General features: G+C 40.6%; 1 protein-coding gene across 3 annotated transcripts in view; it reads left to right on the top strand.

Moving 5' to 3' along the window:
* The window catches only part of LOC147018433 (caM kinase-like vesicle-associated protein), a 179,226-nt gene that overhangs the window by 121,207 nt on the left and 32,039 nt on the right, over nt 1-25,980 (top strand). For all 3 annotated transcript variants that reach the window (XM_085898067.1, XM_085898068.1, XM_085898069.1), the window contains 3 exons: nt 7,907-8,045; nt 11,285-11,405; nt 16,682-16,757. In XM_085898067.1, coding sequence (XP_085754193.1) covers nt 7,907-8,045; nt 11,285-11,405; nt 16,682-16,757 — 336 coding nt within the window. The remainder of the gene's footprint in view (nt 1-7,906; nt 8,046-11,284; nt 11,406-16,681; nt 16,758-25,980) is intronic.

Here is a 25,980-nt window from a genome sequence, read left to right as displayed (position 1 = left end):
CTGTGTCTGCAAGCACAATGCAAAACAATGCTTTATACCCTTTGTCTGCATAGATAGATTAAGCAATAGCTCTACTTATAGAGAATAAGCAATGTGTCTGCACCATTTCTTCATACACCTCATAAACAATGTGTGCATACCTGGAATAGACAATGTCTGGACCATGTCTGCAAGGAGAAGAAAGCAAATTATCGGATGTGTTTCCGCAGGAACCAGCATGGTTCCCATGGGTGGTTGTTTCCTCTGCAGGTTATGGGTTCCACTGTGTTGCTCATGCCAGAGGCTTGAAGAGCTCATTAAGTACATGTTTTGGGTGGTTTTGTAAAAGCGACAGCTATTTGTACGTGTTTGTTGTGGAACACTTGGTGATAACAGGATGCATTTCAAAATCCCACGAGTTTAAATCCCAACACCCTCATTCCTTCTGCAGTCCCACGAGAGGTCATGCTAGTGGTACGAGTACGTGGCTTGACGTTTGCCAGTGGTTATGAATGTTGTCATTGAAAAACTTCTCTTGTCTGAAACTTTGTCTATTCACACCCGGTTTGTCCTTCAGCTTGTCCTTCAAGCAGATTGGATAACGCGTGCGATTCTGAAAGGCACGCTTCATTCCTTCTTTTCACTACGATCTCCATGGATCTTCTCTTGTGATCAATGTTCGTCCAAATATCCAGTGGACCCTCTGAGATGTTTAATGATTTGTGCAATTCACTTTGTAACAAACATTTTCACTTTGATTAATCAATTCTTGCAGATCTTGTTCCTCGCCCTTCTCTCCAGAAAGAACATGAGTCATTGCATCAGAAATGATAAACACATGAGGTGATCAATGAGTCCAATGACAAACAACGTTGGGAAGGGAATGGCAACCCACCCAGGAGAACCATTGCCAAGAAACTGCTCTGGCAACACCAATGCTCTGTAAAGAATATGGTGCATCTAAATCCAAAACCTATGACCACTATTACTTATTTAATGGCCCCGATTATCCCCACTTTAATGTAGGGTTGGCCAGGGAAATTTTTGCGGTCAAGTTTTTCACGAATCGGCTGACCAGGCCTGACGTTCGACTGAAGATGATTTGGGCAGGATTTTTGTTATTTGTTCAGGGTGCTGTGAATGACACCGTGGGATCTTTAAACGTCCACCAATTAATGCAAGCAGATGAAACACCCAGTTAAACATCCATCCGAGGGAGGGTACACTTTGTGATGTGACGCCCTGCCTGCGGAGCACCAATCCGACAGTTTATAGGTGGGTATGTGATCGAACCCAGCCAAGGCAGCTAAAAGCTAAGTGTCCTCTTTCTGGACCATCCTGTCAGGACCAAATAAAATTTACAAAACAATCACCCTTATTTTGCTTCTCTACTTGTTAGGCTTAACCTGGGCGTAGTAGTGTGCGCCTGTAATCCGGCTACTCGGAGGCTTGGGTTGGAGGATCGCTTGAGGACGGGCGCTCTGCGCTAGGCCGCGCTATGAGAGGGTGTAGGGCAGCCCGGAATCATGGCGAAACCCAATCCTTATCCCTGTGTCGTAAGAGGTGACCAGGGTTGCGTCAGGAAGGGCATCCGGCATAAAACCTATGCCAAATCAGCATGCGGATCATAACGGATGATCCGCCGTGGCAACCCATAACGGGAGCAGCCGAAAGACGAACAACAACAACTTGTTAGGCTTACTTATTTTAACCCCCATAGGACATATGAATGGTCTTCAACCTCAAAGTTCTTTACTGACTCATTAAAGATCGATTGTTTATTCACAAATTCAAATGACCAATTGCGTTGAACATTCAGAAATCCATGTGGAAAGCTTTGGATAATGTGTGCGATTCACAGGATATCTGTGTTAACACGAGCACTTCTGATCTGTCTTGTTTGGGTTTGAGTCTCTGCCCAACTACAAACCGCCATCATGGTGATTTGCAGGTGGAATGTTGTATCAATGAGTACACCATCCATTGGAGGAGACATTTACCTGGCCGTCCAATCTGTACACGCACCAACTTGCGGTCATTGACAATCCTATGTGGTCCTTTGCAAAAAGAGTCGGCCATCGCATGCTGGTAGCCTGGCCAAGGTCCATCCCTGGCTGAGGGCTGTTTTGGGCAACACCTTGTGATGGAGTAGCAACATATCCAGGATACATTCTCAGCTAAATGAACGTTCACAACCTCATCAGGGGTACCCCTGATACTCACCTGGAACAGAGTTCAGGTGAGGTATTAGCATCGTGCGATGTCCGTCAGTCAGCAAGTCAGTATGTAAACACTCAGATCTTCATCTCTGAAACTACACACACTGTTTCGATGAAACCTGACCACAACCTTCTTCAGGGTCTAAGGGGGACGACGAGTATGGGGGGGTCAAAGTGGGTCCATATTTTACCTCCTAAAATAGGTATTTGCTTTCTTCTCTGAAACTACAAACATGTTTTTGACTCATAGTCACAGCACCCTGACACTAAAACTCATAGTCCTATTTTCACCAAACTTTGTAGAACTTCTGGGAACCAAGGCTTCCTGATGCCTTGCAAATCCCATCAAAAATTGCACATCAAGTAAGTCAATTAAAATGTCAAAGGTCATTATGCTTCCCATATCGTGACTTTTGGCATCTTCTCAAAAAGTATTCACACAATTTAGATGTAAATTGGTAGGAATCATCTCTGCACGGTATTTTCACAAATTTGTTCAAACCATCATCTAATTTACATATTTTGCGGGTCATGCATGTCTATCAGTGGTTCCCTGGTTCAGTGTCCCAAATGAGCACAGGGGCATTGCTCCTATTACTATAATTACCTCCACCACCGAAGGTAGACAGAGGTTATGTTTTCACCCCAGCTGTCTCTCTGTGAACAGGATATCTCAAAAAGTTAAGCACGGATTCGGACGAAACTTGGTGGACAGGTTGGGTGTGTGACAAGGACTAATTGATTGAATTTTCGTGAAGATCTGCATCCGGATTGGAGAATTTGTTAAATTGATTCTTCATCATTGAGGATGGATCCAAAAACGATATTTGCCTATAGCATGATATCTCAAAAAGTTATGGATGAGTTATGGCAAAGCTCGGTGGATGAGTTGGGGAGGTGATAAGAACAAGCTGATTAGATTCTGGTGGAGGTCCGGATGCAGATCTGGCCTATCAGTGGGATACAAAACGTAAGCTGTTCAACCTGGTGGAGGTATGTGCTCTAACTTGCGCTGTTCAAGTCATTATTTACAACAATCCACATTACTAAGCGACATCCATAAACATAAAACTGAACCAGACCTTAGCAGTTTGTGGGTATTAATTGGATGCTACAGTTTTCGAAAGGGTCCACAGTTTTGTGCAGAGTGTGTGCACTGCCAACATAACTCACTTTTGCAGTTTGGATAGTCTTAGGTTTCCAGGGGTCTTATCAACATGTTTCTGAAGGTTTTTGTTCACCAGACCCATCGCTGCTATCATCTCAGACCATCTGCATGTTGTACTTCCGTCGTTTTTCAATCTGTTAATCACCTTACTACTTCAACAGCTTTTCAGCCTCTTTCACTGTATTCTTGTCGAACGGGATAGCTATGTCTGTCACCTTGCACTGTTTGTTCTACATGTCCTCAATGACGATGCCAGATTCGTTGGCATTGATGGTTCTTTCTGTGTGCATCATGTCCCATAAAATTGTTGCTTCTTCGTTGATGCCAGTACCATCTTCCTCCAACATCATAATCGTAATGCTTACAGGTGCATATATCCTGCACAATTACATTGCGTCGATACACTTACTTGGTTACCGCAAGAGCCGGACAAGCTGCCACGATGCCATTCATGGCAGGCCGTGCAGTCAACTGTCACATGTTTTTCGAGGATGCATCTGGTCTGATCTTGTGCTGACACGATGAATGCCTCTGAGCTCACCTTTCAGCCCAGAACTCTGTAACCATCAGACCCTTGCTCACTGGTTAATGAAGACGCACTTCACAGGAACTACTGGTGCAGTTTTTTTGTTTTTTTTAATCCTTGGTGCTCTTCAGTGTTCTGTGATCTTTCCTCTTATTGATGCTTTGTTCCACCTGACTTTTGTCGATTGTCTATCATCATTAGACATCTGCTGTAGTCCCACTTTCTTCTTGCTATGGTTGGCTCGTCATGAGATAGATTACTTTGGCTCACCGGTCTCGTTGAATATGACTAGACGTAGGTATTTATCTTGAGAGTATTGCAGATGTGTAGCTCAACCCACTGCAAAATATTTTGCAAGATCTTTCTCGATCATCCCTCTGCCACCATCTCATCTCAGTAAGTAGAGATGATCGACTGCTCATGAGTTCTCATACTCATCTCATTCTCATGCTCATGAATATGACTATTATGACAGGCTCGATGAAATATAGTTTTAGTATCAAGCGATCAAGCTGACATTTATTGATCAAGAGGTTCGACTGGGACTAGTTTGTAGTTCATGATATCAAAAGTGAATATGACGATGGGTGCCGCCATGTATTTCTTGAGATCTTGTTCTTCATTCAACTCACTTCGAGAATTCAGTCAAAATCTTCATCAGCACTCTTTTATTATCTTCTTTCATCTCAGTGCGTTGCATTTCGTCAGCATTTTCTACAACACATAGATATTTTTAAACCGCCTCTTGTTACACGTTCCTGGTCATTGCTTCTTTGTCTATTTTAACATTCTCTGTGGACAGGAACCTTCCTCATAAAAGTGTTGCTTTCACACACTTGTCGACACATCAAACTCCTGCATACTGATGTCTTTGATGAACAGGTTGCCAACCGGTAGTTCACATTGGAGTTGTCAATCGTTATTGACATATCCAGGTGAAAGAGGTGATTTACACATTGCTATCTGTTGTCATTCTTTGCACCATAGCTGGTGCGTCATTGCACGAGCTCTGCTGAATGCATGATACATGTTAAACATCTAACGATGACAGTGACAATACCCTCGTAACTCCACGATCAATGAAACTGTGCATCCGATTCGTTTCTTTTGAATTGCATCAACACGTTCAGATGAAGTAATCAAAAAAATGGATGGAACAGCTGTAAAAATGAACCCAGACAATGTACATGCACGTAGTAAGGAGTGCTCAAGTGGAATGGATGAGTTGAAATGTCTTGAGAATACTTTATCTATCTTGAACTCTGCAGCAAAGCACAGTCATGTGCCAAGATTCCCTGAATGTTCCAAAGTCGCCTAACGTATGGGTCTACTTGTGTGATCAACTTTTGGGAGTTCAGTTCTTACTTATTTATTGCTTTTTTTCCCCCTCACCGTTGGAATCGACTTCCTGCATGTCTATTCCCACTTCTCTCTCTCAAGTGCTTCAGAGTGACAGCTCATTGCCATCTCATGTTGCCTTCCATCCCCTCATGATTAGATCCATGCTCACAATCCTCCCTTACCCTTCGCCCCTTCCCTCTCAAAACCACCTCACTTGCACCTCCTGTTCTATGTTCAAATCGCCCCACTATCATTAAGTTACCGTCCAACATCTATCTTCATACTCTTCCACTTAGGTTTTACCACCATTTTCCACATTGTCTATTACATCACCTTATCTAACACTTTACATTAGTTATTCGTGCCTGTTGTTTGTGTCCATTATGACATCGTTAATTTAAAACCAGTAAGTTTCCTGTTTGGAATGATTTTCAATTTTATTTCACTGCCAGACAGACAGAGGAAAAATATCATCTCACTCCTCTCTGTGCATGTATGGACGAATTCAGAGTCCAAATATGATAAAACGGCAAACTTGTCTTTCTATTCATGTTCTGATTCGTGTTCAAAAATATAACATTCAATTTATTTAAGCTGTTCCTCGATCATGAACTGATAAGATGGACAGACAGACATAAACCAATTTCTTCACCCCGCTTTTCGCTTCGCATGCGTGGGATAAAAACTTTTCTGATAATTGTTTATACTTTTTATCTTCCTTCAGGATCAAAAATAAAATTTTTTAAAATGAAACAGGCAAATTGAGTATAGTCAAGGGTTCACACAATTTATATGATTTGGTTCTCCGATGAGTATCAGCAGGAATTGTTTGGCACTCACGAAAATTATTTATCTTCATCGAACTCGCTATTGTTAAGCTCGTCCTCCTCCTCAGTATTATGTCAACAGGCGAGATTGAAACACACACAAACAGTGTGACCACCCCTTGGCTTTTTTCACAAGATCTTGGCTATTCGTTGTTCACCTTGGCGTCTTGGTTTTCTATAGGTTTTCTTGGCGGATAGGTTTTCTATTATCATCGCTTTTCCGAAACCTTGTGAATTCTTGGCTTTTTTCATTGGCTCACCTTGGCATTTATGGAAATGAGGAGTGGTCACACTGCACACAAACAGTAAGAAGTGACGAGACTGAAAAGAAACCTTTGTCACACGATCACTTGGACTGGAAATAGATGTGCCGACAAGCCAAACTGGTTTCTCCTGAACTGCACTATGCACAACCAGACCTTGACGGAACGTCCATCGCGAGTTGAGCGTCGAGAACCCATTCTTATTCTCTCCATGCCTCACCCCTTTCATCAGCTCCGAGTGCACTCGTCTGCTTTCCCAATCGCCACTCTGATTTTGAACGCGCCTCTCAGCTTTGCATGTGTCTAACTCCTCTGTAAGCGCTCTCTCAGAACATCCGCTCCAGACGAGACTCTCTCTCAAGCCGTTCTTTTTCGTTCCGGATGCCCCTGAACCTTCTCTTGTTCTTTACATTAGTAAAGATTCTCATTGTTTACATTCTCATTGTTCTTTACAAATTACACTCTTGTTCTTGTTCGTTCGCACGTTCTCTTTCGATCTATTATTTTTAATTTTACAAGTTATTAACTTATGATATTGCTTATAACTTATAATGTTATAATTTATAAACTCAATTTTGTACACTTAAATTTTGAAATCACAGTATATCAGAATTATCAGAGAAGAATCGTACCCACACGAGCTGAGAAAACCTTCCAATCCAAGCTCTGTTGTTGTGGTATACTTTTGAACTTTCTTAGCACCTTTGAAGTATCCATTTTTTTTTTTTTACAATGCATGAGTACCTGCATACCAGTTATGTGAAGCCCTGAGTATAGGCCTAAAATGTGTCACGGCACCATATACGTAGATGACAAGTGATCCGCATTTAATGGGTTTGACTATTTTTGTTTCTGAAAACCCGCAGACCCGTATTATTATTATCATCAAAACCTGTATTGGATGGAAAGTATGATCAATTTAAAAAACGCAGTGTTTCCATTCCATTACACTCGTAAGGATTCACACGACCTGATAGACATAGCAACCTCGAGCAAATATGCAAAGTATTGCTCTGGTTTCCAGTTTTTCATTATTTTCATTCATTTGTTCTCCTTATTCCCCAAATTTTGGGGGTATTAAGGACATTGTGCATTTCTGTGGGACATCACATGAGCTTTCCTTCACAGAAGGCCAGTTCACAACCCTACAGGATTCCGATCACGTCTTATAAATAAATAAATAAATAAATAAATATTAATAATAAAACCGCTTTTGATTCCTACCAACCCGTTTTTCAACACCTCCAACTTGCCACGTATGCATGTCCCTTTGAAAATAGGACGCCATTGTGTGCCAATACCTTGGCCGAATCTACAGGGTAGGGGGCACTGCATCACCAGCATAGCCACACTCCTGGACATTATGCAAACCAGCAGTCAGGTACTTCATACACACTTAGAACACAAGACATCATTTTGCTTTGAATGTTTTCTTCTTGTTTGAACTATTTTGATGACACATCTCTTCTCGTGTTTTGCTGGACCGTGGGATAACTTCATGTACATTTTCCTGGACCACTGAACATAATTAATAACTTATAGATGAGCAAATGTCCTTGCGATGTTTTATTTTTTTCCTGCAGGGCAACTGGCCGAGAGGTGTTCGACTGGATCCTGGATCAAGGTTACTATTCTGAGCGAGATGCAAGCCTTGTCATTCGACAGGTTTTGCAGGCAGTTGCATACATACATTCACAGGGTGTCGTTCACCGGAACCTCAAGGTATTTTCATCCCAAGATGTATTTTGCCGCCTGGATAACTGATATAACCACTAATCTGGCATGTTTATCCACCTTAGTGTTTTCATCACCTATAGCAAATTAATATATTCAACATTCAAAATGAATTTCTGTTGTAATGTAATTCCACTAATTAACCAGGCTGAACGGTTGACATGTCGTAGCCCACTGATGGACCAGATCTGCATCCATTCCATGACCAAAATCGAATCAACTTGTTCTTGTCACTTACCCAACTCATCCACTAAGTTTCGTCTGAATTTATCAATAATGTTTTGAAATATTATGCTATATTTCGTTTTTGGCCCTATCCCTCAAGGATGAAGAATCGCTTAAAACTATTTTAAAATTCTTTGATCCGGATCTTCACCAAGATTTAATCCGTTCATCCTTGTCACACATCCATCTTATCCACCAAGTTTCATCTGAATCCATCAATAACGTTTTGAGATATCATGCTATATTTAGTTTTTGGCCCTACCTCTCAATGGTGAAGAATCACTTCAAAAATTCTAGTATTCGAATCCGGATCCAGATCTTCACCAAAATTTCGTCAATTCGTCCTTGCCACACACCGAACCTGTCCACAAAATGTTGTCTCGATCTGTCTCTAACTTTTTGAAATATCCTGCTCAAAGACACACCAACAGATAAACAGACAAACAAATAAGACAGAAGCTGTACATAGCACAATACTTGTGAAATCCAAATAAACAATAGTTGCCATGGAAACAGCAATTTAGCAATTTGGAAAATTTGACCCATTCAGTGTTTTACATGATGGAATGTTGTGCATAACAAATTTGGTTGATACCTTTTCTAATTGCCACCTAATAGGTGTCTTAAATGTGTTGGATGGCAATGACCTTGACCTTTGACTAATTTTCACCAGATTTTATAAACATGCACTACACATGTACAAACAAGCTGTGGAAGTTTCAATCTGATAGCTTGAAAAATTCCTGAGGTTTGGCAATAATAAAATCACAAAAAATATCTCATTTGATTATAATGGGGGTGAAATTGTTGTCATGGACACCGTTTTCTCTTTGCCACGTGGGACTTTTTCTCTTCCACGTGGGACTGTTTCTTATGCCACGAACCAAGATGATCAGAACTTGAAAAAGAGAAAGAGAAAATTAATTAATTGATTCTATTTTGCACCCTCTTCGTTTGGTACTGAGGTGGTTTACCAATTGTGGGCCTTTTGATTATGACTGGTGACCCTCAAGTGTTATTGCAGAAGGCCCTCAAACAGAAGGTCTAACAGGGTCCATGGGGTCTTAGGGGACTAAGGGTTCTAATGGAGTCTGTAGAGTCTATACATGGTCTTGGTTCCTAAAGGATCTTATGGTTATAAAGGGTCTAAAGGGTGTTAGGGGTTTTAAGGGTCTAAGGTGTATTTGGGGTTTTATGGGGGCTTAGGGTTATAAATGGGCTTGAGAGTCTTGGGGTCTTAAGGGTGTTAAGGTTTAAAGGCTATTAAAGAGTCTGAAAAGGTCCAAAGGGTATAAAAGGTTTAAAATGGTCGAAAGGGGTGTAAAAGGTCAAAGGGTTCTAAAAGGTGTAACAGCTCTAAAGGTCGACATGTCTAAAAGGTTCCAATAGCCCATAATCAATAGAGGTAATTAATAAATGTATTCATGGTCCAACTCGCGTTGAAACTATGTAATTAATGGACGTACTAACAGGGGTCGACCTAGACTTCACCTTGATAAGAGTTCACTCTCCACCCGTTTTTTTGTTTTTGTTTTAATGCAGGACTAGCAAAGTACCCATCCTCTGGGTGGGTCGAGTTTGCACATTAATAGCTGAAAAATAGTCTGCATTTTGCAAGAACACCATAGATGTTTGCTTGGTGTTTCCATAAAAGGTTCGAGATGGTGTAAAGATCGAAAGGGTCGTTCCAATAATGGGGTTTAAGCTCTAACCCTAAGGGGTCAAAAAGGTTTAATCTCTTAAGCTTGTAAAAAGGGTCCAAAATGGTCCAAAGCTCGAATTGTCGAAGGGTCCAAGCTGTCGAACATATCTGAAGGGTGTAAGGGGTCTAATCGGTGTTCACGTCTCATGAGTCTAATGGATCTCAGGGGTGTAAAGATCTAAAGGTTCTATGGGTCAAATGGGTCTTGGGAATCTTGGGGTCTTAGGTTTCTTTAGGGAATTGGGGGTCTTAGGGGTGATTTGGGGTCTTCAAGGGTCTTAAGGTTTTAGAGGGTCTTAGGGGTCTTTAGGTTCTCAAGGGGTCTAAAGGTTCTTCATGGTCTTGGAGGGTCTTAGGGGTTTATGGGTCTTTAGGGTCAAAAGGGCCTTAAAGGGTCTTGGGGGTCTAAAACGTCTTGTGGGTCTTAAAGGTCTTAGCAGTCTTTGGGGTCTTAAGGGTCCTTGAGGTCTGAAAGGGCCTTAAGTGTATTGGGGGCCTTTAGGGGTGTTTACGGTTCTTAATGTTCTTTGGGGACTTAATGGTGTTTGGGGGCTTCAAGGGCCTCAAGGTTTTAGAGGGACTTTGGGATCTATAAGGTCTCAAGCGGTATAAGGTATACAGGGGTATAAGGGGTCTAAAGGATGTAAATGGCTAACGGTGTCTAAAGAGTCTTAAAGGGTCTTCAAAGGTCGAAGAATGTTCAGCAGTCTAAAGGGTCGAAAGGTTTAAAAGGTACATTCTAATAGTATGTAATTAATAGACGTATTTGTCGTCACGATGCAACTGACGTTGAAACAGTACGTAATTAAAGGACATATAATCACGTAGCTTGACGGACATCTTCAGTGTGTTTTTCTTGGTTGAAAGCTCAGTTGAAAATTGACGATTTATGTGACTTTGATCTTTTGACCTATTGACCTCAAAAACAATGGCCTTCCAGCTTGTCATTACCTCTACCAGGTTGTGAAGTTTCGCGAAGATCGGAGTAAAAATGTGACCTGTCGGCGATTGACATACAAACAGACAGACAATGAGACAGAATAACAGACCAGGCCAACCAATATTCTTGCGAATCTTCAGTTCCGCAAGAAACAAGGGTAAAAACATAAATTCCGTCCACCTTTGGTGACGGAGGTAATAATTATTATTAATTGTCACTTCTTTCTTTTATTATTATGATTCTACTTTATTTCTCCACTGACATAATTATGACTATTCTCATAACGTAACAATTTCAACATTTTATTAGAATCTTGCAATTATTATAATGATTTCAAGGAACTTTTTTTCTTTGCATCAGCTTGAGAACATTGTATACTACAGCCGTTTAAGACATTCCAAGGTGGTAATCAGCGACTTCCATCTCGCAAGGCTACAGAACCGGATGATGCGTGAACCCTGTGGAACGCCGGAGTACCTGGGTACGTTTCAAAAGCAGCCTGTTCTTCCTGTGTCGAACTATAATGGGTATTTAATCAATTTATTTTAAATATGATAGCACTCTAAGAAAACCTTTATCGTCTGTTATTACTCATTTTAATAAATAGGAAAAACCTTGAAATCTCAATCACTGCACCAGACTCTTTTGAGCCACCAGTTTGCTTGAATCGGGCCTGTAAAACTCGTCAGTGACTCGGACTTGGCAGATTTGAGTCGTAGTACTTCATGTGCCTCATGACTCAACTTAACTCACACCTTGTGTTGAGGCTGTAGGCTTGACAGGACCTGGGATGAGATCCTTTATACTTGAGTCATTAAACCTAAGTAAGGCAATGGAGTCACTGGAAATTTAATTGTGAACCTTAAATTACATCTCTCAAGAAAAGGAGATTCAAGGAAATAAGGGGCAATAAAAAAAGAGATTCCATGAAAGAGAACCTGAGGCAAGGTGATATGGTTGTTAAGTTGGGACTCGACTTGAGATTCATCCCTCAAGCTTCGCGACTCAAACCCAAGAGATTTATATATGACTGCAGTTCTGACATGGAAAGAAGTATCATAAAATGAAGGCCATTCCAAAAGTTTTGTCACCAATTTTGAAGGTCATTCCAAAAGTTTTGTCACCAATTTTGAAGGTCATTCCAAAAGTTCTGGGTTTGTTTTTTGCTTGTTTTCCTCTCAGCAGTCTGATCTGAATTTGAACCCCAGTGTTCTAAAACTGTGGTTGAACTAAAACTGCTGTAAGTTGCACCTCGGGAACATGCTGTTTTCTGGAAAGGGTTGAAAATCTGGCTGACCAGTCTGCATTTGTGTTGTCGATGTTAAAGAACAAAAGTACATTGTGTGCCAGCTCCCTGGCCAATTCCCTACATGGCATTGGCTATTCAATTTATAATTCCTTCAGTTTCAGGAATACTCGGATGTGTGGATATTGTACAAGCATCATCTATAGTTATTGGGTTTTTTAAGGGATGCTTTGGAATGAGGTACACGAGACTACAAACATCATTCTATTACCTTCAGAAATGACAAATATGATAATCGATTTGCCTTTTTTTTACATGGTCTAGAGCTAGGCCTTGTGGAGAAGCAGCACCGCAATTCAGGCACAGACATGCAGACAAACACATGAGAAAATACCAGACACGACTTCAGACAAACACAGCCAGTGAACTTGGAGGTTAGGTTAGGTTAGGTTAGTTTAGGTATGGGAGCATGTGCCGGAGCAGTGTATCACTGTGTCCACTTTCCTCTGGTACTCCAGGGGCCTCCGTCTGGCCATCCCTCAGGCAGATTCCTGCCCCATCCCCATCTCCTTGAGATACTGATCAACCTGCTGCAACCATGAGGCATGTTGTCGGCCCATTGGCCTCCTCCACTCACGAGGCTCCCTCGCTGAGAGAATCTGGTGAGCAGGATCAGGATCAGGAAAACGAGTCACATGTCCATACAGCCGCAGCTGATGCTCTCGGACTATGCAGGTAACAAATTTCATTTGAGTCTCTCTCAGCATCCGCTCGTTGGACAAATAGTCTGACCAGTGATAGCCAAGGATTCTCCGAAGAGACCTGGTACCAAAGGAATTAAGTCTCCTTCTCAGATCCCTGGTCGGAGTCCAAGTCTCACATCCGTAGAGCAAGAATGGAAGCACCAAGGACCTGAATACTCGGACTTTTGTCCTGCACAGGTACCTACAGCACCACACCCCATGATCCAGTGAATCTATGACTCCCCAGGCCCGACCCAGACATCTATTGACCTATGGTTCATAACCTGAGACATGAATATCACTGCGAACTTGGAGGAAGTGACAACTTCCCCAGGGCACTCTAGGTGTGGTGATGCCATCTCACAACTTCACTTCTGTCTCCCCAATCAGCAGGGCAATTCACAGAAATCTCAACACTGCCCCCATCCCCCTCCTCTCCCCCTCCCTACCGCTTACACCCCCAATGGTATTGCAACCCACAGGTTTCTAAATACTCTATCCTGTAAATATTGAGCCTCAAAAGTAAGGAAGCAGCATGTACCACCTTTAAAGTCTTTGGTATGGCTTGGCTAGGGTCAGAATTGAACCACGTACCTCCCAGACCCTGAATATACTCTCTTAACTACAACACCACTGAGTTTGTTTTTAGATCCTCGTGGAGGATCTCTAAGTCTTACTCACGTTGTTGTTCTTCATCTTCTTCTTGTGGACTTTTTTGTTTCACAGCCTACAGTTTTCATCGAAACTTCCTGAAACTTGGCATATATATGTAAAAATTCCCTGCACAGACGGTAAGCATCTCCGATTATGAAAATTCCTCCTGGAAAAAAAAGTTATGACGTCAAAATATCTCCGCTAATGGAAATCGCCGAAAAAATTATCTCCGAAACTAGGCAAGCTTTTTGAATTCTGTTTGCGGGAATCGAACTGGGCATTAGCAGAGATTAATTGCCGTACATGTGATACATCACTATGACGTCATATCAATTTTTATGACGTCATTCCTATTTTTTGTCATTTTTTGTTTCACAACCCAGAGTTTTCATTGGATCTTCGTGAAGCTTGCCATGTATATGCAGAAAGCCCACGTGCAGACAGTAACCATCTCCGATTTTGGAAATTTTTCCTAAAAAAAAAGTTGACGTCATAATATCGCCGCTAATGGAAATCGCCTACACCATTATCTCCGAAACTAGGCAAGCTGTTTGAATTTTGTTTGCGGGAATCAAGCCGGGCATTAGCACATATAATTTATCGCAAACCTGATGCATCACAAAGACGTCATATTCGTTTTTATGACGTCATCATTATGAGGACGAGGATCTTAGCTCATTTGAGCTTGTTTATTGCAAGGTTACTCCATACTAAAAGTATGCTAAGCTGGTCATGTTGTGATGCGTCTTGTTTGAAATCAACTGCTTTGTTGACATGAAACATATTTGCTATTCTCCATTCAAATGCAATGCAATACATCAAAATGCAGTATGATTGGTGAATTGCATACACTGAGCCTGGTGTTGGCTTAATGGTTAGCATGGTGGGTTTGGGATCCTCGGATCCTGACTTCAAATCCTGCCTCCATTGAATTAATACCAGGTAGGGTTGACTCAGCCTGTTATCCTTCTGAGGTACCAGCTTGCTGGGATGATTGAGCCATTCGAGTATCATGTGTCGGAGTGGCGACCCGTCCAGGATTGTGTGCAATAGCACAGGAGGATTGCTTCGGCAGCACTGACGCTCTGTACAGAGTATGGTCCCAACGGATTTGGATTTTGGCTTCAGGGTTAAGGTGGTTGTCTTGTGATCTGAGGGTCTTGAGTTCGAGCCCCAATCGTGCCGTTGAAAAAACACCAGATGGGTTGACTCATCCTGTCATCCTTTCGAGGTCGGCAAAATGAGTACCAGCTTACTGGTAACAGGGGCACTGCATCAGTGGTGCAGCCGTGCTTCCATAAATTGATGCAACCAGCAGCCACAGGCTGCACATGAAACAACAACAACATTATGAACACTTAAAAATTTGTAATACTTTCAGAATAATCTTGCAGAATAGTTTTTGAGTGGTAGAAAATAAATCAAAATCCAGTCAATGGTGTGGGGTGAATATTTAAATATGGGTAAAATGGTGGATTTCTGTTTCATACATTTTCAATTCTTCATCTTCAAGTTGCATTTATAGGTTATAATCATCTAATAGTGTGAAATGTATTGCAATCTTCGGTTTTGTTGAGTTTGAAGCTTCATCATTTGTTGCCTTAAAGAGACGTGCCACATACATTTCATGGCAATCATTTGACTACATCACTAACCAGGATGTTAAAATCAATAACAAATATTGACCTGACCAGTTACAGGTTGGTTTCCTCACCAACACTTTTCAAAACAATAAACTCTTTCATATTACAGCTATTCTATTGACCATATCTTATCCAATTGACCCTATCTTATCCAATCTATTGCTCTCCACATCATGGGACTGTTCTCATATTTAATGTTGTCTCCTTGTAGTTTCAATGTAACCAAGATCCATTATATTCTGAAATTGAACAATCTAATAACTAAGAGTAAAATATGTTACTTTAACCTTTTTTTGTTGTTGTTCTAAACCAGCCACAGTTGTTCAATTTGTAGTGGGATTCCAACAGTGAAGGAGTGACATCAATCTTATTAGACGGTGTTTTGCAATCACTTCTGTGTGTCTGTCTGTCTGTTTGTGTGTCTGGTCCATAGCTTTTTTTTTTTACCATTTGAGCTTTTGTCATAAATTTTCAACAAAGTTTTATTATGAGAATATGGAGAAGAAAAAATTAATAATTTTGCGAAAATAATATTTTTTATTGTTATTATTATTATTGTTGTTCTTCGACCACTCAATTATTTTTTAACACTTTTTTTCTCAGCCACCACTTGTTCGATTGACACAAAATTTTCAGCGTAGGAGCGACCCCCACCCACCCCATGGAGAATATTTAAATTACCCTCGGCAAAGGAGAGGGTATTGCATTTGGGTCTGTTTGTTTGTTTGTTTGTTGTTTGTCCGCACAGAACTTTTGTATTTTTCTCTGCAACTGCTCGTAGGATTGAGACGAAATTGTCACATTCGGTGTGACTACTCATGTAGAATGTTTTAATGGTAATTATGATGTCATAGGTCATGTGGTGTGGTTGCCATGTTGGAAAAACGGGAAAAAAACTTTGGATCTTTGTATCTGAAACCGCACCCAGGAAAAAAATTGAAACTTGGCACACGGCAAGTACTCCTCGTGGGGAATGTGTAATTTTTTATGATGTCATAGTTGCCTTCATTATGACATCATATTTGCATATGTAGAACATTACATCTGATCAGTATGAAAATTTTTGAGGATCATCTCGGGATAAAATGGTCCACAAAATTATTTTGATGGCTTCATTGGTCACGTGATCCGGCAGCCATACTGTTTAAAAAAAAACCTTCAAAAATCTTCTCTGAAATGGCTGTACGGATTGAGGTGAAACTTTACACACATGACTGCCTTTCCATGAGGAACAAAAGGGTCATACATATGACATCATCGGTCACATGGTTTGGCAGCCATATGGGATTTACCCTAAAACCTAAGAAAATAAACCACTCAAAAGAAGTCCTGGCAAGGGTCTACAATCTCTGATTGCTCTTTTTCTTGTTTTGTTTTGTTTTCTCGCTCTAAGAATGACAAACTTTAGCTACACCTTCATTAATAGAGAAATATATTACAGTACAATGGTAATTTCTTAATTTCTTTCTAGCCCCGGAGATGGTCGGAAGGCAACATTACGGGCAGCCAGTAGACTGCTGGGCGATTGGCGTGATCACCTACATCCTGTAAGTAGATCATTAAACCACACCAACCATTTACTGGGTTACACGTAAATGATTTCATCGATTTCAGCAAAGTGTATAATGTTTGTACTGAATCATCTAAAATTAGATTGTTTTGTAAACACACCACAGTGCAATCAGTCAATAATAGCTCCATGTCCATCCCCACCCCTCTTCCCAAAAATATTTCGAGTAGTAAAGTATATTTTTATCACAAGGTTTAATGAACCAGAAATAAATAAGCAATTTGAAAAAAACGACAGGAGCCTTAGGACTCGATACACATCTCTCGAAGAAGGGGATTAAAGTAAATAAGAGGCAATAAAACCAGAGGATGAACGATTGAAGTAATATCGAATTGATGTGTTCACATGCTTTTGTTCATATGATAAAGAGAAGATGAATTATCAGGGCAGAATGATTGGAGGACTTTTGTTTGGAGAATACATCTTTGTGATTGTCCCTGCTGATGAATGCAAAACAGTTGAATGCTGATGAGACAATAGATCAAATTACATGGACAGTTGCTTGTGTATCACATGACATAACACTTCTCATAAGCAGATCCTTAATCAAACCAGAGCTACCTCACGCATGGTAATTATTTAATTATGAATGCACAATCTTTGATAGGGTAGGTGGGGGTGGTGGTTAAAGAGGGACACACAAACAGAGTGAGCAATGTGTTAATCTTTAATAAACATTCCCTCAAGCTTTCATTTACATCTTCCCACATCTGCAAAGGAACACACACATAAAGTCATCTGCCGACCTGACCCTGTGTACCTTCTTTTCCCTCAAAAAAGTTTAATCACTTACAGTGTGAATGTAATTGTGTAAGCTTGCCTTTTTAGAGTAAATGCTTTTGTTTGATGGAAACATCTTAATTTGGTGTAAATGTGTTCATTTATTAATCCGTCATATATATTTTCGTCAACTTGGTGTTGGCTTAGCGGTAGGGGTGGTGGCTTGGGATTCTCAGGTCCTGAGTTGAAGTCCCGTTTTTCCCCGCTGAATTAACACCAGGAGGTTGACTCAGCCTGTCATCCTTCCAAGGTTGGCAAAAGGAGTACCAGTGTAGCAACCAAAAGGCTGCATATGAAGAGAAGGAGTATTGACAGATTTATTAATTCTGGTATTTGGTGTGGTACAGGCATGATGGGCCGAATCTCCCATTTCATTTATAGTGGAACATAATCTGGAAGTTCCATTTTATACTTTGGAATAAAAATGATAATGTGGGAGGCCATGTGCTTGAAGTTCTTTAGAATTCATGAAAAATAGAGAAGAGTGACTGGAGATTTGACTTTGTTCAAAGAGGGCTATGGAATTGAACAAGATAATAAATTATATGAAAGACGGTGAGCCCCAAAACAGTTACGATATCATGAGCATTGTATTTTTAATATAGTGACTGAAATGTTATGGTATGGTATCATTTCATCAATTGCGATGCAGAGGCAATCGTAACTCCAGCAGGAAGTGTGGAATGAGATATTCCAGAATCCATCTATCCATCAGGACCATAATCTATGCAGTGTTGGTGCTGCCTAAGCAGTCTCCTTGACTATTGGACACAATTCTGGACTCATCACCACTCCGACACAGTATACCAGCATGCTGGCACTCATTTTGCCAACCTCAGAAGGATGACAGGCAGAGTCAACCCCACCTGGTATTCATTCACAAGCTGAATGGGATTTCAACTCAGGATCCTAGGATCCCAAGCCCTCCACCCAAACCATTAAGCCAACACCAGGCATATATTCCAAAATGAATATATCATTAACTTGTCGATGAAAAGACATCTTATGATCGATGAACATCAACATCAGTATAGTACAGATGTATGATGAGTACAGATGTATGCTGGGAATACCACAGTGAACACAGCTACTCTGAGATTGATGAATTTAGACATTTATAAGTGCTACATTCATTGGAGCCTTGAACATGTAAACTAAGACTTTCTGGCTGATGAAATCAAAGATGTGTCAAATCATTCATTGACAGGTATCTCTGATCAATATTATACAAGCCAAAATACTAGGACAGCAGAGTAAAGTCTTCCAACCTTCATGTGCATTTTTACCCTACATTATTTCACAAAGCTGGGCAGCAAGTACTGAAAATCAGTTTTGCAGAAGATGTCATGAAGTAAAGAGCGGACTGACCTTTAGTGTGGATAGTTATTGGGTGCCAGAGATTCATATTTCCATCACATAAGGTATTTCCAAGTCCAACTGGTCAATCCAAATATGAAAACAAATTCATGGCCAGATTAACCCAGAATAACCTTCGTACAATAAAGGGTGCAGTATTGCATCTGATATCTACCAAACGTTGTGACAGTGTTAGTCACGGGGTCTAATCTTTACTTTTTCCCAAAGCAAAGCTCAGGCAGGTAAACATCTTATTCGATTTAGACAACGAATACAGTTGTGAATTGATAGTCTTTCGTATTTCTTTACTGTCCCAATACTTATAGTAATGTAGTGGATGTTTATCGATTAGTTGTGATATCTAACAAGGCTTGGTGTTGGCTTAGTGGTTAGGGCGGCTGGCTTGGAATCTTAAGGCCCTGAATTTGAGCCCCGTTGGCTGCTGAATTAACACCAGGTGGGGTTGACTCAGACTGTCATCCTTCTGAGGTCGGTGAAATGAGTACCAGTGTACTGGTATAGGGGCACAGCATCAGCGGTATAGTCATACCCTACCAAAATGATAGCTACCCAGAAGCCAAGCTGCCATACGCAAGAAGAATATCTAACAACTTTCATAACCTCTTAACTGTTGCAAAAGCCCAAATATATTACAATATTTCATGAAATCAATGCTATTTTGGTGATCTGAAAGTGAGGTCTTGGATGGCACCACGAGCAAGTCAAGTTCTCAGATGGGAACGTAAAGAAGTTCATTCCAATTCAAAACACTTGTGAAGAACCTGTCCGACCCAGAATTGCAGACAGGGGGTTAATTCCCCCAGAATTACGGATGGGGAGGTTTGACTCCCCCAGAATTATGGACGTGGAGGTTTAATTCCCCCAGCATTACAGATGGGGAGGTTTAATTCCTCCAGAATTACAGATGGGGAGGTTTAATTCACCAAGAATTACAGACGGGGGGGGGGGATGGAGGGGGGTTGATTCCCCCAGAATTACAGATAGGAAGGTTTAATTCGCCAAGAATTACAAATTTGACAAAAATAATTGCTAGTTGAATTTAATGACAAAATAAACAAATCCTCTTTACATTTCAAGTCAAATGAATGAAAACAGACAATTATAAAAATGACTATGTCAACTTTTTGGCCTATGTTAACCTTTTGACCTACATTGGCCTCAAAAATACTTGTTCGTTGAATTCAGTAACTTGATATGCAAATCCTCTTCAAATTTCAAGTCAAGGGGATGAAAATTGAGGATTTCAGAAATTCCAACTTAGTTGTTGACCTTTGGCCTATGTTGACCTTTTGGTCTATGTTGACCTCAAAAATAATTGGCTGGTTGAATTCAGTGACCAAAAATATAAAACCTCTTTCAAATTTCAAGTCAACTTGATGAAAATTGAGGATTTTAGAAATCTCACCTCAGTTCTTGACCTTTTGGCCTATTTTGATCTCAAAAATAATTGGTAGTTGAATTCAATGACCAAATATGCAACTCCTCTTCAAATTCCGAGTAAATTGGATGAAAATTGATAATATTAGAAATCTGGCCTATGTTGACCTTTTGGCCAATGTTGACCTCAAAAATAATTGGCTGGTTGAATTCAGTAACCTGATATGCAAATCCTCTTCAAATTTCAAGTTAAGGGGATGAAAATTGAGGATTTCAGAAATTCCAGCTTAGTTGTTGATCTTTGGCCTATGTTGACCTTTTGGTCGATGTTGACCTCAAAACTAATGGGCTGGTTGAATTGAGTGACTTGAAATCAAAATCCTCTTCAAATGTCGTCAATCAGATGAAAATTGAGGATTTTAGAAATTCAACAAATTTGTTGACCTTTGGCCTATGTTGACCTTTTGACCTTTTGACCTGAAAAACAATAGACTTTTCCTATGACAAACTCTACCATGTAGTGAAGTCTCATGAAGATCAGTTACAAATTGTGACAAGTCGGCGATTAACAAACAGACAAACAAACAGGCAGACAGACTAAACAAGAAGTCGTCATGCTTATCACGATATTTGCAAAATTCAAAAAACAAATTTAACCTCAAAAATAATTGGTGGTTGAATTCAATGACAACATATGAAACTCCTCTTCAAACTTCAAGTGAATCGGATGAACATCGAGGATTATAGAAATACCTCCTTAGTTGTTGAACTTGGTCATATGTTGACCATTTGGTTCAGGTTGACCTCAAAAATAATTGGCTTGTTGAATTCAGTGACCGGAAATATAAATCCTCTTCAAACTTCGTCAATCGGATGAAAATTCAGGATTTTAGAAATGTCATTTAAGTTGTTGACCTTTGGCCTATGTTGACCTTTTGACCTTGAAGACAATAGGCTTCTTCCTTATGACAAACTCTACCATGTGGCGAAGTTTTCCGAAGGGGGGGTTTAAAATTGTGACCTGTAGGCGATAAACAGACACAGACAGAATAACAAAATCGAATGACCAATATACTTGAAAAATCTTCGATTTTGCAAGTAACTAACGAGAAAGGCACTCAGTTGACTGCATACCTCCACCTGACTGAACAGTTTACATTTTGTATCCCACTGATAGGCTGGATCTGGATCTAGACCTTAACCAAAATTGAATCCGCTTGTTCTCGTCACCTAACCAACTCATCCACATACTTTTGTCATAACTCGTCCACAACTTTTTGAGATATCATGTTGTATATCGATTTTTGCTCCAGCCTCTCAATGGTGAAGAATCAATCAAACAACTATCTTATCCGAATTTTCATCAAAATCGAATCAATTTGTCAGTGTCACACACCCAACCTGTCCATGAAGTTTCATTTGAATCCGTCCATAACTTTTTGAGATTTCGTGCTATATGTCGTTTTTGGCCTGATCTCTCAATGGTGAAGAATCAATTTAAAAATTATAGTATCCGGATTCGGATCTTCACCAAAATCTAATCATTTCGTCCTTATCATACACCAAACCTCTGCACCAAACTTAGTCTGAATTTCTCAACAACCTTTTGAGATACCCTTTCCACAGACAGACAGCCAGACAGAAGTGAAAACATAATCTCCATTCACCTTCGATGGCAGATATACGGTAACTATAATGGCACTTGGTAGAACGCATTCCTTTGCAAGGTTGAACAGTTTTGTATCCCACTGATAGGCCAGATCTGTATCCAGAACTGAATCAAAATCTAATTGGTTTGTTCTTGTCACCTACCCAACTCATCCACCAAGTTTTGTCATTATTTGTTCACAACTTTTTGAAATATTGTACTTTATATCCTTGTTGGCACAATGTCTCAATAGCGAAAAATTACTTTTAAAATTCTCGTATCCAGATCTTCACCAAAATCGAATAAATTCGTCTTTGTCATACTCCCTACCTGTCCGCCAAGTTTCGTCCAAATCCGTCAGTAACTTTTTACGATATCCTGACAAACAGACAGACAAACAGGGGTGAAAACATCACCTTCATCCACAAGTAATAAATACAGCAGAGGTTATTTATTTATTCATGTGCAGCCTGTAGCTGCTTGGCTGCATCATTTTCTGGGGGCACAGCTGTGCCAATGATGCAATGCCCCCTGTTACCAGCACACTGGTACTCATTTCCCCAACCTCAGAAGGATGACAGGCTCAGTCAACCCACCTGGTGTTAATTAACAGCATGACAGGGGCTTGAACTCGAGACCCTAGGATTTATAAGCAGGCTCTTAAGTCAGCCACCCTAACCATTCCAACCATTGCACCAACACCAGATTGTGACAAAAGTAATAAACACAAACAAACATAAAGTAGAGAGGTCATAGAACCATTTACCCCAAGCAATCGGAGAAAAGGCACATGGAAAGGGTCTTTTCAACTCTTGCTTTGCCTTTCTGAGCAGTGAAGTGAAAACACTGTTTTTGGAAGTGAAAACAAGGCAATTTGTGTTCTACAATAAGTGTACAGTCGAATTCAATCGAAATCAAATTAAAAAAAAATTATACGTTGGAGAAAAAAAAACAAAACAAAACATTTATTCAGAAGTTTGGTTATTTAATCAGGTGGTTGTTACTCTTACAAAACTTTGCAAAGGTATGAGAGCATTTTCAATTGAAATTAAGTAGTTCCTGGATTATAGAATGACGTCAGACAGATTGAACCGGTTGCTTATCCCTGCTTTGTGCTGCACGTGTGGGATAACAAACAGACACCACTCCAAATTATCATATGATACCAGTTGCATGTGCAGGGTGTTTCAAAAAAAGTTGACTATTTGAACGTTTTTATTGTAGAAAAATTACAAAAGGTAGCAAGTTCAGTGAGACATTGATGGAAAGCATCCACCATGCCATTTTCAAATAACTCGTTATACTGCTTGGAAATTGACATTTTGAAAAGGTGCTCCACCTCTGTTCAAGCAGGCTTTGATCCTGACTCTGAAATTCTTCACAACTCGTCTGCAAGTGGCTGGAGTGGTAGCCTGACAGTAGTCCTCCACCTCCTGCTTCAGGACAGCCAGAGTTTGTTTGGTGGTGTAAACTTGACCTTTGGCAACACCCCAAAAGAAAAAATCAAATTGATTCAAATCTGGGCTTTTGGGCACCCACTCTTTTCCTGGTGTTGGTGTAGCACTCATGCACTGTGCCCGGGCTGATGACACGATTTCCAAACAGTTTCACCTGCAGTGTGCGGTGGGGGCACCGTCCTGCATGAACCATGCAAGTCTGAGTTGGTTTGGAGACAGTCTGAGTTGGTTTGGAGACAGATCAGTGTGGAAGCGGCATATGACCTCCCAGTACTGCTCGCCGTTGACTCTCACCGCCTTACCATTGGCGTTCTCGAACCAATACTGCCCCAGCATACCCCATCTGGCATTCAATGCACAGAAGCAAGTGGACTTGGGGCCCTTGAGAGATATCTCAGACACCTCATCAGGAGGCTCAGGACCCCAAAAGATGTTGTGATTGTTGATAGCCCCATTCAAGTGCAAGTGTGCTTCATCACTGAACCACAAGGAGTTGATCCAATTTGGGTACCTTTCCATTGGGTCACTGCACCAATCGCACACTGTTACTCAGCTTGCCATGTCATTCAGAGTTGATTTATGCCTTACAGATATGATCTAGGGGCAGAGCTTGAGTTCAAAAGTGAGAATGGCCACACAGATGAGGCTGAGATCGCCAGTTCTCGGGAACGCTGATGGTGGGATTCCTTAGGACTTTCAAGAGCGGAATCTCTCACAAGATCAGTGTTCCCTTGGTCCTTGGTAACACTTGGTGGGCGGCCATTGTTGCCTTTATTTTGATTTTTCACGCATCCATGTGCTTGGAAGTGCTCCACTAACTGTTGCATGCTCCCATTGGAAGGTCAAATGTGGGTGTGAACATTGTAATGCTGACAGTATTGTCAGTGCACATGCACATAGGATTTTGCATCAAACCACAAAGTCACGATTTTCACTTTTTTGTTCCACTATGAACACCATAGGTGATGTACAGTAGGGTCCTACTGACTACTTGTTAGTAATGGCAGACCACCGCCACCACCACCACCACCCTAACCTGCAAGAGAGAAGGATATAGTATTATAAATGACAGAATGTCAGGCTGCTCAAACAATCCACTTTTTTGAAACACCCTGCATTCATTATTTATTTTTTCCTATCTTTCTGTTTGCGCTTAATGTATCGTGAAGAGGAAGCAGTCGGTGATGGGTTGATGGCAAAACTGTCTGGTTCAAGATTTGATATCTGAGTGGAAAACTAAAACTAGCATCACAGTGACCTTCAAGTAGCGCTATTTGTCATCATTTGATGGGGCCCATCAATCTACTGTTTGTCCCATACAAATTCATAGTGATAGAGAATTAATATGCCTTTGTGGTTTTTTTCACAATAATAGGGTTTTGAACCTGCACGAAGACAGAAGGATGATGACCTATTGACACACTTTGTCAATAAACTTCATCAAATCTGTCTACCTTTATGCACACTGTATTTTGCATTGACAACTTTGTAAAGGTATGAGAGTATGACAACCGTGTAAAGACTGCAGGTGTTAAAAAGCAAATGTTTGACTTCTCTCTTGAGATTAAATTTGATTATCAAGGTTTAACATTATGCTGTTATGAGCTGGGGGCATGGGTGCCGGAAGTGCGACAGCAACGGCGGAACTTTTCACATCGCATGAGATGGTGGTGAAATTCCCCCTACGCAGCTTGACGTCACCCCTACATAGCTTGATGAGGCCCCATGTAGCTTGACTGCAAAGTGACAACAAAATCAATTCCTTCACCTTCAGCAAGAGATTTGATGTTTCTCAGGGATTCTGTGATATACAAGATAACAAGCTTGACATTTTCTTTTGTAATTCCTTCCGGATGCTGAAGCCACAGTTTTTAGTAGTGTTTGTGACATGTAGGATTCACCAAGAGAAGATGATACCCTAAATATAGTAGGTTTATCGATGACTTCATTTCTCGTGGTGATAGCAAGCAAAGAACTCTATTGTTCAGATATACAGTGCAGTCGTGATACTTGCAATTTTATGTGGGGCAGTAATTAATGAAATGAACAACCAAAATCACAATACATGGAGGCGCATATTGGTAGGAGTGGGTGTTTTTGGTTTTGCAATGAATACTCCTACTCTTACAATGATTAGCCATTCTCTTACAATGAATACCCCTCTTGCAATACTCCTACTCTTACAATGAATACATATTATCTTACAATACTTCTACTCTTACAACGAATGCATATTCTCTTACAATGCTCCTACTCTTACAACGAATACATATTATCTTACAATACTCCTACTCTTACAACGAATGCATATTGTCTTACAATACTCCTACTCTTACAACGAATACATATTGTCTTACAGTGAACACTTCTATCCTTGCAATACTCCTTTTTTTTGGATACATAGTCGAGGCTCAAGGAAGGATTAGGATTAGTACACTGAATGGATCAGGACACAACAGGACAAAAGAAACAGTTGAGAGAGGGAGAAACACCAACAGCAGAGTTGAAGACCAAGATAGAAGCAGACTTGGACAAACAATGGTTGTGGAGAGGAATAGGGG

This window comes from Eptatretus burgeri, chromosome 10 (assembly GCF_056783735.1).
Source record: "Eptatretus burgeri isolate ZD-2024b chromosome 10, Ebu_testis_v1, whole genome shotgun sequence".
Classification (NCBI taxonomy): Eukaryota; Metazoa; Chordata; class Myxini; order Myxiniformes; family Myxinidae; genus Eptatretus; species Eptatretus burgeri.
The sequence above is the reverse complement of the archived record's forward strand: the minus strand, read 5'-3'. Positions and strand labels throughout refer to the sequence as shown.